Source organism: Diabrotica virgifera, chromosome 1 (assembly GCF_917563875.1).
Source record: "Diabrotica virgifera virgifera chromosome 1, PGI_DIABVI_V3a".
Lineage (NCBI taxonomy): Eukaryota > Metazoa > Arthropoda > Insecta > Coleoptera > Chrysomelidae > Diabrotica > Diabrotica virgifera.
The window spans coordinates 251377005-251392954 of record NC_065443.1 but is presented as its reverse complement, the minus strand read 5'-3'; the positions used below and the strand labels follow the sequence as shown (position 1 = coordinate 251392954).

Genomic DNA, 15950 nt, shown 5'->3' with positions numbered 1-15950 from the left:
TTGCTTGGAATTAACTCATATAATAATAATTAAGTTATCCTCTCGCTCAAAAAGGTCCGGAACATTGTTTAAATAATCAAAATGTCAAAAAATGAAGGAAAAATTCGATTTTTTTCTTGGTTTTTTGATTATAACTTTCAAAGCATTCACTTCCGAGAAAAGTAGCACTGACATAAAAGTTGCGTAATTAAGTTTCCTACAATATAGGATTGGTTAAAAATTTTAAAAATTGTCACCCTTCATGCAAAATAGCAATAATTGCGAAAAAAACATAGAAAAACAAGTATTCGCATTTTACGCTTTTCAATCATTTATGCTACACTAAGGGCCGGTTGTTCGAACGCTAATCAACAATGATCATTATCAAATAATTAATTACTGTCAATGTCAATTGTTAAAACATAATTAATTACAATTCTGAGACTATAATCAATTAATATAACAATAATTATTAACATAATTAATAATAAATCTCATAATTGTAATTAATTATGTTTTCAGCAACCCAAACAAAGTTGACATTGACAGTTTTGGTGACAGTAATTAAATATTTAATAATGATCATTGTTGATTAGCGTTCGAACAACCGGCCCTTAACCTTCATATTTTACCCTGAAAAACTTTCATTAAGATCCAGTGGCGAAGCGTGACTTTTTCTAAAATGTTACCAAAACTAGATGTAAAAAAATCTTATTGCAAAATAGTTATTTATGAAACAGTTCGTGAAGTATGCTTTTTGCGAACGCACGCGATATTTAGAGCACGAGCGACAACGGAGCGAGTGCTATACATCTCGTAATTCATTTCTATTCTACAATTTTTAGAACTTTGACATTTAAAAATCCTAACCACTTTCAAACCACAAAACTGTCAAAAATTTTGTTGTAAGGTAAGTCATGACAACGCGAAAGTTAAGGATACCTACTTGATTATATGAAAGTGTGCCAAAAAACCCATTGAAAGTGTGAGAAAAAGTAAATTCCATTTAAAATACATTGTTACTTCACGCACACTTTAAACCCTTCACGCACTGCTATCTATAATGACAGTTTTCACAAACTAAAAACTTATACATAATATGACATAAACTAGATAAAAATTATTTTGAACTTCCCAAATATAAGTTTTTGTTTTCAATCCTGTGGGATAAAATTAAACAAATCACTATTCCCAAATTATATGCATGTAATTATGTATACATGTATTATATGATTATTCCAGATTATTCTACAATAAAATTAACATCAAAAATAAACAAGTAGGAAACAGAACATATTTTGAAAACTAGTGTTTATATTATTTTAAATCTTCTATTTTCAATAATTTCATTTTTCTTCTTCAAAATTGTATATAAAAAAAATATACAAGGATAATGACTTTTCAAGTAGTTGATCGATTACGCAGCAACATTCTTCCATGTTCAAATGCACGAATAGCTACTAAACTAACGTTACCACATTGTAAAATAGTTACAATACTGATATACACAGCGTGCCCGCGCCGTCTCTGGAGCCGTCATTCCTTCAAAATTTTCAGTCCCGAGCGATAGCGAGAATCATCTTTCGTTACCAGAACTAGAAGTGGTAACTGAGTATAATAACGTGCAACGGATTCAAATGTATTCAGATGTAATCTCGCCAATATTTTCGTGCGTCTAGTTGGCTCTTTACTGAATTAGGTAGGTACTACGTATTAACAAATATTTCTGTTGGTAAAAAATATAAATGGAATTATTTCATAATAGTCATAAAATTTTTATTTGCAAAATTTTTTAACTGTTACCAGTGGTAACAGTGGTTACATGGACGCTTCGCCAGTGTTAAGATCTATTCAATAGATTTTGCAAAATAAATTTTGCAATTCAGCTTTCGCCAAAAAAAATAATATTTTCAAAATGTTGCAGGACTAAAACTAAAGCAGATAGCCAGGATTTTTTTAAATAAACATTAATTTTTGGCGCTACGCGCAGGACAGCGGTGTTCGATTCACACAAGTTGATTTCCACCAAAATTTCTTCCAATCTTTATCTAATATATTCTTACTCTATATTTTGTTGTATTTTGTTATTTTAATTCCACAAAAATCAAACTAATTTGATTATTGTTTGTGAAATATTGTTTAAACAATTGCATATATTTAAAAATAATAAACTTTTATTATCTAAGTTAAAATATAGGAACAACGAAATTGTTTGCTAAAAAGTGGTATTTCAAAGGACAGATTATGTGTTTTTATTTTGCAATAAACAAATTTATTTATTTATATCGAAATGTACTAAAAATTAAAATTTATCAATAATTATCAAAGGTCATTCGAATGCTCACTCAGAGCAAATTATCCGCTATCCTGCACGTAGCACCAAAAACTAATGTTTATTTAAAAAAATTCCTGACGCCGTGATAGTTAACCGATTTTAATTTTGCAACTTACGAATGAAAGGAACAATATTCTTCTATATGTAAAAAAAAATTCAACTTGCTGTCTGTTTTATTTTCAGTCCTGCAACATTTTGAAAAAATGAATTTTTTTGCGAAACCTGGATTGCAAAATTTATTTTGCAAAATCTATTGAACCGATCTTAATGGAATTCACAGTATTGTTTTATTGTGTCATATAAATTTTTTGGGTGAAATATGAAGGTGATAAGTGTAGCATAAATGGTTGAAAACCGTAAAATGCGAATACTTGTTTTTTATGTTTTTTTTTTCGCAATTATTGCTATTTTGCAACAAGGGTTACAATTTTTAAAATTTTTGACTAAAGCTATATTATAGGAAATTTAATTGCACAACTTTTATGTCAGTGCAACTTTTCTCGGAAATGAATACTTTTTAAGTTATAATCAAAAAATCAAGCAAAAAATCGAATTTCTCCTTAATTTTTTGACATTTTGATTATTTAAACAATGTTCCGGAACTTTTTGAGTGGGACGATAACTCAATTATTATTAGATGAGTTATTTCCAAGCAATTTCTGTAAAAAAATATGAGTCACCTCTCAACGTCCAAATGTACTAATATTTTTACAGATGCGCCCTGGTCTAATGGTCATTTGTGACGAAGTCTGACCTGAATCTAACCTGCTCACATGATTTGTTTTCTTTTTTAGCGTTACGGATTATTCAGTGGCGTGTGGTGACATTTTCGGAAGAGGAAGAGATTCAATAAGGGTTTAACAAAAAAAAAAAAAAATAAATAACCAAGTCTGAGAGACATGCACACGCCTTGAGAATGAGATTCGGGTGATACAAATTCATTGAGGATTTACTCTTATAAGCGGGCGTCACTCCATCCCGCCCCAATGCTTCATACTATCCACTTCCCCTCCGATAGCACTCTGATGCGCTATATGGGCTCTCTATCAGCAAATTGCTTATTATGTGGGAGTCCTGGATACAAGGACTCACAAACGAAATCCTACCCCGATCAATGCAGGTTAGTGACTCTAATGACTTAGTATATCGTATATCTAGTGACTTATCATCGATCTGTACTGCTTGCTCAGGGTCGAGTCCCTGCTCCAGGCTTGGTTTCTTTAAACTTAAAAAGAAGAGTTGTTTTTATATTCCGATTTCGAATCACCTTCCATAACACACAACTTTCAACAATATGACATTTATTTACTTATACTTGAGTCCTATTCTCTTATCAACCAATGCAAATTTTTTGTCGATAACATCGTCGTAAAATTTTGGATTTTATTGTTTGGATAATTGTTTAATAAATGCACTCTTCTTCAATGGATAATAGGGCTAACTTGGAAAGTCTATCTTCACTTGTAAAATTTATTGTAAAACTTTTGATGCGTTTTAATACTGAAAAACTTCGTTCAACTGATGCACTTGTAGCTGGGATAGTTAGTACCTACTAATTAATTCACACAACTTGCCCACTTCACACAGAGACTGATTTAAACCAGTAGTATTCAAAAAATTCAACCGATTCCTAAGTATTTCTTTATCACTAATTTCAGGTGATTTATAAATGACATTTAACTGAGAATGCAAAGCTAGATTATCAAAAAAAAATCATAATTTAATCGTACTAAATTAAATAGGTACATACCTCTGTGGGAGATTTTAATGAATTATAATTAGACATATTAAAATTACGTAATTCTACATATTTTATTTCTTTAAAATTTTCAAAGTGATAATTCATTTGTTGTAGAATATTATCAAAAATTTCGATGTATAATCGTCGATAGGTCTCTCTTTCGCCGACAATATCAATCATCATTATTTTTCTTTTAGGTTCGAAGCCCATATTTTCAGCTTTATCCCAAATATTTTTAAACAGCTCATTTTTTTAATCATCATAAGTCATCAAATTGTCTTATACAAAATGCAATGTCACTTGACTTCGTCTGTAAAATGTCGTAGGTACTATAAAATATCAGTAAAAGGAAAAATCTCAAAATGTCAAATAAAATATTAGTAAAAATATTAAGCAAAAAATTGAAATCGAGCCATTTGTACCTAAATACCTACCCCTTATAGCAGCAGTAACAGACTCCGCATCTCGGTTTCGAATCGGAAGCGGTCGGACGAGCGCTTCCAGGCGTATCAAAATTCGCGTGAAAGGAACATGACTAGCGAGTGAGGTTATTAAACCCTGACCAATTTTTGAACGGGACAAATGCATGACAAGCAGCGATTTTGAGATGCACTTCCGTCAGGACCGGACTGAATCGTTGAATTGTTTACTTATTTGAGACCGTTCGTATGCGATCAAATTTTAATGTTTCAATGCCTATTAGTTACATAATAGATTACTTAGAATAGGGAAACATTGTTGATAATTAAATACTAATTAATAATATATGTATTTTCTTATATGGAAGTATAGGGAAGCGGTGCTTCCACCGCTTCCATGGACCGCACGCCTCTGGATTAGGTACTGTTGTTCTTATCATCCTATGGTCGCTGCCAGCATAGAACTTGTTGAGTACTTCCTTGTCTTGTATTATATATTTTTTATCTGTAATTATAAAGTCGATTTCTTTTTTGACGGTACCATCAGTGCTTATTTAAGTCCATTTGTTTCTTTTCTTTTTCAGGGGTTTCTTTTTAAAGAAAGAATTCATTTGAAACATGCCTTGATGATGTAGAAAGTTTAGAGGGAAGTCCCCTCTTGCGTTTCTTATCCCGTAGCCGTATTTTCCTAACGCGATCTCTGCTTCATCTTGTTTGAATCCCAAGTTTTGCGTTGAAGTCGTCCATGAGAACAGCAGGCTGTGTTGATGTATAATGTGTGATAGTGTGCTTTGTTTTGCCTCCGCTACATACTCGTAGAATTTTTCAACTTCTTCATCTGTGGGTCCAGTTGTCGGGACGTAGACCTGTATAATTTTTAAACTGTAGCGAGAGTCAGCGGCGGCCCGTGGCCTAAAAAAGTGGTGAAGATGAGAAAAGTCTGCCGGACCCAAAAGAAATTTCGGTATACTTATACCTATGACGCGCCCAAATCTCATTAAAAATTCTTTAAAAAATGTTTAGAGTTTAGGGCCCTAACAACTTGAAAACTTTTTTATGGCACTTACATTAGAGACGAGGATGAAACAGAGCTCTCTTTTAAGTCTTTGAGTTTTAGTAAATATTTGCCAAAAACTCAAAATAAATTTTGAAAAGCGTCGGAAGGAATGATCAAACTGTATGACCCAAACTTTGTTGTATCTGCTAAGCTTATTCATCACAATCACAATTCACAAAGAATTTTAGTTCATCACAATCCTGAAAATGTAATCCATTTGCATTAAAATATATATATTAAATAAAAAAATTGGGTAGAATTTGCATTCATGCTCATACCATCATCACACCTATAGATCTTTTCAAAGTATTAATAATCGTCATTGTGCTTGCTTTGTCAAAAACAGAATTAAAAAATTATTCACTTCTTTTATCACGTATTAATTGACGAGTCCTTTTTATCTAGTTAAAACAAAAATGAATATCTAGGGACGTTTTTTTTAAGAACGTCATATAAAATATCTGTTATAATATGAAACATGTCGATAAAAACTGCTAAAAATGTAAACTCAAAATCATTTAAATCTCATAAAAAGCCTTTAGCCAGCTGAACTGATTTGCGGTCTTCCATCTTCCGAAAAAAAAAACGAATACTGCCCATCGTAGCAGGCATCCAACTAAAATTTTACTAGGTGAATACGGCGGACTTATTTTTAAATTCATCTGCACTTGCTAATTTGGGTACTACCAGTGCCGATATGATGACGTCACGTTGCCATGACAACCGTTGACGCTTGTGCAGCCGAGAGCCGAAATTTCATCTACGTCTTCATCTAACTCTGCTCGAGTCATAGAAGTCAAATGACACAGGTCAGTATCTGACCGTCAAGGACCTACAGTTTTAATTTTTGGATTACATATTGAAATTCTTTTTTAATTTTTGAATTACATATTAAAATTCTTTTTTAATTTTTGGATTAATTAAAAAAATAGGTTTATAATTAATTTCAGTATTTAGATATAATAATGCTACTTTTTTTTTATTTTTTTTATCTCAATTTGATTATATTTTTTGGTGAAGATCACCTTCACCTACTTCACCTGGCCGGCCGCCGCTGGCGAGAGTTTAGTTTTAATATCAATAGGATGATTCTCGTACTTATAGTCTTGATTTTCGTTGTTCTGGGTATTTGTTTTTTGGTTCCATGACATCTCGTAACACGACAGTTCTTAACGGGACAAATGGTAACGGACAATTCGTAACAGCGACAGTTCGTAACGGCGACACTTCGTAACGGCGACAGTTCGTAACTGTACAAATTCGTAACTTCCAAATTGAATTATTCTGTTTATTTTTGTTAACGTGGAAACTAACTGTTATTTCAGTTAAAAATGAAATTATGTTTATCAATAACGAATCAGTACCGGGATAGACATTTTTAAAATTATAATCTTTCATTTACAAAATGTATACTTAGAAAGTTGGGAATGTTTATAGACGGTTTTCCGCTTAAAGATTTCACGAACTACTTCATTATTCCTTTGTCTAGGTATATGCAAATTTAAGGAACAATAAGAGGGATAAACTTTTAAAAATATTGTTAAAAGTTTATATGTATTTAAATATTTGTATGTGTTTAATAGTTATTTATGATATAAGTGTTAAAAGTACAATTTTAAGGCACGCATGTGAAAGTTTTGAGCGAAGCGAATTCTGAAATTCACATGAGTACCTTAAAAATGTACTTTTTAACACGTATATTACACAATATTTTTTCTACAAACGTTATAAATTTATAAAATACAATATTTTTTTAATTGCTGAAACCATGAATCCTATGACCCGTAAAAGGTAGAACTGGTTGTCTACACTTGAGGGGAATGTCTAAAAATTCTTAGCGAAAATATTATACCGTTACATAAACTTGTTTTTTCTACAAACGTGTTAAAAATGCAATAATACAGTTTAAATTAAATTTTAAAAAACCTTTTAAACAACCTTTTTCAAATTGCGCAAGTTGTACTATTAATATTAATGTTAATAAATATTTTGACGTTTCACAATTTGACAATTCACTTTTAACTGCAGTGCCTTAAAATTTTCAAAGCACTAGTGCTTTAAAGTAGCATTTTTAACGCTCCTATGGAGTGATAAAAATTGCATATTTAACACGGTTGTAGAAAAAGATTTTTAATAGTCTAATTTAAATATTCTGAAACACGAAATATAAAATGTCTTAAACATGTTTATCCCGGTACTGTTTCGTTAAATTGATAAACATAACTTTAATTATAACTGCAATAACAGTTAGTTTCCCCGTTAACAAAAATAAACAGAATAATTCCATTTTGACGTTACGAATTGTCCGTTACGAATTTGTATAGTTACAAACTGTCGCCGTTACGAAGTGTCGCTGTTACGACCTGTCACCGTTACGAGTTGTCCGTTACCACTTGTCCGGTTACGAATTGTCGTGTTACGAGATGTTTGGTCACGTTGTTTTTAAAATATTTTTATATACTTGGCATGGTTAGTGTCACGGACTCCGCAAATTTTGTAATCCATTTTAAAAATAGTTCTAGGCTGCCTAGACACCTGAAATTTTCAGGATAGCTTAGAACTAGCTAACAATGCAATATTTAACTGCTATTATACAGGGCGATTAATTATTAGTGGGGTGAAGCTCCGTAGATCCATTATAGTAATGTATACCGATAAAACTTAATAACAAAAATTATAGCGAACTTTGAGCTTTATATTACAAAATTAGTTAGAATGTTACAGGGTGTTCGATAACATAGTGGCAGACCAAACTTATGTTTTTTTAAATAGAACACCCTGTATTTTATTTTATATTCGAAATCTTCGTAACTTTTCGATTACAAAAATATAAAGTTTTGGTATATTATACGGGGTATTTACAAAGTTATAACCAATTTTATATGAAAATCGTAACAAGTTTAACTACCTGTATAAATAAAAGCAAGCAAAAGGTCAATGGTTTATTGACGTCATATTTTTTTAATTATTGTCAAAATTTTCGTAAATGTTTGTTTTGCTAATTTTCTTTATATAGAATAAGGGAAAGTGGGGGAATGGTGCGCACTTAAGCAGAAATCGATTCTGTTGTAAATTCTTTCAACCTATTATAACATCCAGTACGTTAGAGTAAGCCTTGACTATTCTACTTTGCATATGTAAAATAAGTTTTAGCGAAATACAAAGTGCAAAAGTATAATATTAAAAAAAGAAAAGAAGTGCCTTTGCGCACGATTGCCCACCCATGAGGGTAATCATGCGCATAGATTGGGAAATGGTGCGTACTAAATTAATGTTAGAAAAAAACATTAATTTAAAATTAATGTAATAAAAACACTTCTTTCAAAAGTATAAAAATATTATGAAGAAATAAGAATTGTATGGTATACTTAAATGTCATATTTTTAACGTAAACAAAAGTTGCATTTATAATTTTCTGGGGTATTTACAGCTGTATATTCTGCGTGATTCCCCGAGGCACGTAACAGACATGTATATCATAATCCTTTTTTTCCCTCTCTCCCCACAAATAGAGTATGTCTCGTTACGTACAGCTGGTTTTTCTAATGGTGGCGGAATGAAGCTTCATTCAACATCATCTAATTCGTCTTCATCGATAATATCTGACAAATAACCGTCTGTTACATCAGACGACTCAGGTGTTAGCTCTTTCTGCACTGTCTTCTTTTTTTGTTTGCTTTTTTTGTTTTTTTCTTTTCTCTGTCTGGCGAGATATCTGGCGATTCTTTATCAAAACATCTTCAGCAGTTGCCTTTCTTGCTGCTTTGTGTTCCTCGTTTCTCTTAAGATTCTCGTCCATTAATCATCTCTTTTCATGGGCTTCCTCCAATTTTGTCTTCATTGGTGTGCTTGTAATTGTTGTCTTAATGTTATATCATGACTCCTTTTTGTAAACCCATAAAGAGAATCTTTCCTAGCTAACTTCTTATCTTTATTAAAATTATTTAGGATATTAGATTTTTAGGATTTTAGTTAGGATTTTCGTCAGCATACCTGAATACCAATCATCTAAGTTCTTTATGTTAAGCCATAGAATAATTTAGTAAGCATTAACACAACATTCTCTTAATTATTTTTCTACTTCACCTGAAAAACAGCTGCACAGCTGTGCGGCCTAAACGGGGTGGCGTGTGCAAACCTGTTGATCTTTTTTAAATCGATTCAGGATTATTGAAAACCCTCTTGTTTCTTGTATTTTCTGCCATCATTTCTGATTACATTCATTTTTAAATCTTCGTCAATATATTTTTAAGAATCGTAGATTTTCTAGAGTAGGTTCATGGCATCTGGCAGTAAAAATTTTAATTTTTATATTTACCATTTCATTGTTTGTGGGGTAATCGTGCGCACTCCTGCGCACTATTACCCCTTTGTGCCCTAAATAATAATCATCATCACAAACGGAAAACTACTGAACCATATCAACCAACAGATGCACCAAAATACACGTTAAACAACATGATTTAAATCAATAATAAGTCCAAAGCAATTGAATAAAGCCTAAGGATTTACCGTCCTATTTTTTGGAGCAGAAAGACTAGAAGAATTCTTGCAATTTTCAATAATCTGATCTGACTTAGTCCACGTGCAATGGGCGACTGGAGATAATGGCGTAAACCGTTCATGAGATCGGTGGAAAGGTGTAGGACTGGTTGAGTTCGTAAAATCTTCCACGGAATTTGAAATACAATGCAGCGCACGATTACCCGCCGCGCACCATTCCCCCACTTTCCCTTACAGGGTGAGTCAAAACGCAAGTACATTATTTTCTCAGTAATTTTAAATAGAACACCCTGTATTTTATATCATTATCGGAAAGTACCATTACCGTACTATAATTTTTGTATAACATTCCCTATGTGTAAATTTATTAGTTTTCGAGATATTTTCATTTTTCAGAGCAAAATTATTAATAATTACGGGTCTAAATCTATCCAAATTTTAATTAAGCCATTACTGAATAATTGTCTAAGGGCGGGTTGTTCGAACGCTAATCAACAATGATCACTATCAAATATTAAATTACTGTCACAACTGTCAGTTTCAACTTTGGTTGGGTTGCTGAAAACATAATTGATTATAATTATGAGATTAGTTAATTAATTAACATAACAATTATTAACATAATTGATTAACTAATTTCATAATTGTACTCAATAATTATGTTTTCAGCAACAAAATCAAAGTTGACATTGGCAGTTGTGACAGTAATTAAATATTTAATAATGATCATTTTTGATTAGCCTTCGAACAACCGGCCCCTACTTACAAATTACGATTACTGATTATCAATATGTAATCAGAGTTGGAACAATTTTTGTTATTAACTTTTATTACTATCTATTACTTATAACGGATCTACAAAGCTTTACTGACCAATCACACTGTATGGATAAATCGATATTTTTTTTTATTTCAAACTACTTTAAAAATGTGACTAATGCAATGATATTTTAAATTACGTTAATAAATCGATATCTACAAATTGATGGTGCCTGAGTGGCATTAGACTGCAGATCGAGAGGTCCCCAGTTGGAACCCATCCGTTGCGTATCTTTTTTAATTGTTTTAATAAATAATTAAAACTTTATATACTTAAAATTATATATACCATTTTAAACAACAGTGGTATTTTAAAAAATACTATTTTATACTAGTGTAATTTTTGGAATCATAATTATAAATAACAGTTAATACACATACCAAAAATTCATATTTAATAAGTTAATTATTCTTTCCAAATATGTTGTGTCCTACATATGTACATGTACAATAACAAAACCGTGACATTATCAAAAGTACTTTTTCTACTCTGTCATATTATGTATAAATTTTTAGTTTGTGAAAACTGTCATTATAGATAGTAGTGCGTGAAGGATTTAAAGTGTGCGTGAAGTAACAATGTATTTTAAATGGGATTTACTTTTTCGCACTGTTTTTAACTTTCGCGTTGTCATGGTGACAATCCTTAACTTTCGCGATGCCATGGTGATGACAATATGAGCAATGAATTACAACAAAAGTTTTGACAGTTTTGTGGTTTGAAAGTAGTTAGAATTTTTAAATGTCAAAATTAAATGAATTCCAGTGACGAAGAGTTACAGCTTTTTTATTTATTTATCGTAGATAAAATATTGTATGAAATTGTGCGTGAAGTACTTTTTGCGAACTTACGCGATTTATAGCACTCGCTCCGATGTCGCTAGTGCTCTAAAAATTGCGTGCGTTCGCAAAAAGCATACTTCACGAACTGTTTCATAAATAACTATTTTTATTAGAGTGTAATTTTTGGAATTTTAAGCATTTTATCGTTAAATCGTTTATCGTTAAATTATTTTATATTCTTTCCTATAAATAATAAAAAGGTTTTATTATAAAAAAGTTCTTTTTTATAAAAGTGTAATTATTTATGTAAATGATACTAATTCCACCGCTGGATGAATGTTTCTCTCCTCTGTAGTTGAACAGGTGTCCTGATTTCAATATTTGTTGTTCTTTTCCTCTCCTTCTGATTTCACCAAATCCCCTTATATCCCATTTTATTGTTTTTAATTCGATTTCCAGTTCTGTTAGCTTATGATCAGTAGAGAGATATATTATAGGATGTTAATAGATGTAGCATTCTTGTGCAGTTTGGTCGCCTTGAATGGTAGTCTGGTCCGTCCTGGGTATTCTTACTTAAGTGCAACTTATTTAGCAATAAAAAATACATACAACATATTTCAAAAACCGACTGAAAATAAAATATGCAATATTTTTATCTGTGACTGTATAGTTATAGGTACGCTTTATATTTGCAATTGGTATATTGGCTAATTTTAGTAGTGAATCTTTAAACGTTTAACTGCGAACAAGCAGACCATAGCCACATCTCCAAAGTAGTTTACAATCAATTGGTTTTTGTTTTTGAAGGAAGTGATATATTAAATGACATGAAATAATACCACCTCTCAGGTTTGTTTCGTTTTATTATTATAAAATTGTCTTGGTTTGAATCTGAAATTTTTTACAAGGTTTACACCTATAAGTATAAGGAAAGTCAGTAATCTACATAGTTAACAAACAAATGTGATGGTTGAATTTATAAGGTATTAATTTTTCATTCTTCCAAGCAACCACCTAATTCGCAGTCGGCCTCTGCTTCTTCTTCCTACAGGGGTTCCTGTAGCTTGCGTTATTATTGTATATAATTTACATACAATAACTAATATTGCGTTTCAAAATGAATACTTGCCGTTACATGTGAGTGGGATGCCGAACCTTTATTATAATCAATTCCGATTCAATTACTTAATTTTAGATGATTGTTTCTACTGTTTCTATCGCATAAAAATAGAATAAAATAAATAAAATTGTCCTACTTTCGTTAGTTTTTTCTAGAAATTTTCTTGAACAGCATCATATACTAGGCTTGCTGAACTTAACTTAATATCTTTCTTCTTAACAATTTAAGTGCTAGGCTAATAGATAGAAACTGGATGCTTCTGCAAGTAAATTTCAATGCATATGCATATACATTTTTATTTTGTCCCCCATAATTTTCAGCCCGTCATTTGAACTATGCTTTACACGTCGCATATAGATTGATACAGCATGTGCATTGTGCAGATTGAATGATCATTATTTTCACCATTCATACAACTTTCATCATCATTATTCCCTTCTTTCAAAGTCATATTTAGTTTTGTCTTTGTTTTTCTGCTTTTTGCTATGTTGATCGTCCTGAAGAACCTATTTGTGAGTATAGAATCATGACTTTGAATGAGGTTGATGTGTTCTGTTCTTTTTAAGCCTTTTGGACTAGAAAAAAGGTCTTTTTGATATACTCCTCAGACGTGTTTTAATCTTGCAATTCATTCGAATTTTCTGGTTCGATGTTGAGTATCCATTTTTTCTGTCAGTTGATGGCTCAACTTATTTACTAAATCATATCCACATAAAATTTTGATGAATCTTTTTGAAAACGTCGTACTATAATGAATTTAAGATATCTGTTTATAGACGCAATCTTGGCATATAGACCAGGGCACTTAGCACTAAAAAGTCCGGAATAAATCGATTTTTAAACACAGTATCTAGAGACTTGCAACTTTTTGCATTCTGTTCAGGAAAAGTCTACAACAAAGTAATATAGTATTTATTACTTGGCAGACCCTAATAAACCAGACATTATTTAAATTTGTATGAAATTGTACATAAAAAGTTATTCGTTTACCTGAAAAATATTCAATTAAGCGGTATTATTTTATTAAAACGTATTTGTGTAAACGAATAAATTTATTAAGGAGTAAATGGACACGTTCCGGTATCTCACATTTCCATTGCTAAACCCAGGATATTCCTATAATCGGTATTCTAATAAACTGGTTCGACTGTAGTAAAATTTCATTCACACTAACCAACATAAAAGAACTTTAGGTTACCCGGAGGAATTGGATTAAAATTTAAAAAATATAGTAAAATATAGAAAAAACAAACTAGGATTATTTTAAACCAATTCCATTGGTTAATTATTGTATTCCTTATAACTCTAGCCAAAACATTTTTAAGAAATTTACTAGAAGAATAAAATATAACAACAAACAACATAATGGAGGTCGAACAGTTTCTCTTATTTAAAGTGATAAATAAGCAGAGAATATCGATATGCTTCTTAAATTTTATGTTTTTTGGTTTGTGGTTTATTAATTTGTTTTCCGCAAATCGCCAGGAAATTTTGACATTCCTGTCAAAATTTCTTGAAGAAAAAGTCAGGACTTCCTTACTGTAAGGAAATGTCATTTCCTTACTGTAAGGAAATGATATTTCCGTACAGTTGTTAGTGTTCTACATAAATGATAGAAAACACATTGCTATTAAAACCTTGTAAATTACCTTAATCATTAAATTTTCTTTATCTGGAGCTTCCTGGATAAATTTTTCAATTTCTTCCTTCGTTAAAATCTTAGATTTCTTTGCCCTATAACCTTGAGCTTGCCGTTTCAATAAAGAACGAAGTTTTGAGTATGTAGATATATCTACATTGTGTTTAAGTGCAAGGGTTGACTTCAGCATTGAATAATTGGCCCATAATGTTGAAGATTTCATCTTTAAACAAAGGTCTAGGAAGTATGCCATTACAACATTTTCTGAGAAAGAACTCGTATTTTTACTCATGCGATAATCCATAAAACGTCTGTATGCATTTTCGTACTTTTCTCTTGATTTCTTTGGCAATAATTCTAATGAAGCAGTATTCACTGCCTCAACCAGCTCTGGAGGAGTCCCAGGAATGGAAATTTCATCATCACTTATCATTTTACTTTCGAGAACACCAGCAATTAAATTTATAAGCGTCAAGTTTGACAATTCAACCTCAATACGTTTCCATAGTAACCCAAGTAATTTTATTAGGAATTTCAAAGCACCATTTATTTGGGAATAAAATTAACCCCTTTTTTTTAAATCAATCAATATCTGTCGAATTTTAAACGATTTGCGGAAAAATAGTATGTTTACCTCGTAGGAAAAGCCACATTCCTGGACTCTGTGTTGCTAAGTCTCGGCTTGCGCCTCGACTTAGCAATCTTCACAGTCGTCCAGGAATGTTAAGCTTTTCCTACCCGGTAAACAATGTACTATTGTTTTATTACAGGTTAGTTGACATGATAGAAATAGTTTTGATTGTGACCGCCTTGGCGGTTCTAATGTATTATGTGGGATACAAACCTATGCAGTATTGGAAGGATCGAGGAATAAAACAAGGGAAACCAGCCTGGTTTTTTGGCGATAACCTCGGTATGACATTAAAAACGGAAAGTTTTGCTGATATGGTAGTCAAAGTATATAACGCAGTACCAGGAGTACGGTAAGATAAGATATAATCATATTCTGTAGGTATTGGTTAAGTCATTATATTGAATAAACACAATATAAAATATGAAACATTCCATTTGGAAGATTTTGTTAATTCGTGAAGAGATTGAAACAAAAAGAAAAAGAAATACTAGGACATGAAGAGAATACTTTGTCTTCATAGACTAAACGCATACCTAACAGTAACAAATACAAATAGCTTACCCTTGCAGTGACGAAAATAACAAACCTCAGACCTCCTACCACATCCTCAACCTTGCTGATTCCTTTTTTGGTATTGGCAACCAAATCTTGTTACAATGGGTTGATGGGTTTGCCACACATTTTTATGCAATATGAGGGTAACTTCTTTGATTTTTCTCTTTTTGATCTGTCTGTTTCTTTCATGACTTTTGGTGCACCGTTCCATTATACTTTGTGCTCAGTGTCCCATGCATGATTACGTATCTGGGATCTGTAGAAGTCCTTGTTTTTGATATATTATTAATTCATGCTCGTTTATTCTGACACTTAGTGGTTTTGCGGTTTCTCCTACATAAAAATTCTTGGGTGTTGTTTGGTTTG

General features: G+C 31.6%; 1 protein-coding gene across 1 annotated transcript in view; it reads left to right on the top strand.

Annotated features, from left to right (window-relative positions):
* The first annotated feature begins 1565 nt into the window (after positions 1-1565).
* Positions 1566-15950, top strand: part of LOC126879082 (cytochrome P450 9e2-like) — a 38202-nt gene continuing 23817 nt past the window's right edge. Inside the window, exons 1-3 of the mRNA XM_050641998.1 lie at positions 1566-1678; positions 3109-3434; positions 15166-15378. Of these exons, the coding sequence (XP_050497955.1) occupies positions 3301-3434; positions 15166-15378 (347 nt within the window). The 5' untranslated portion in view covers positions 1566-1678; positions 3109-3300. The remainder of the gene's footprint in view (positions 1679-3108; positions 3435-15165; positions 15379-15950) is intronic.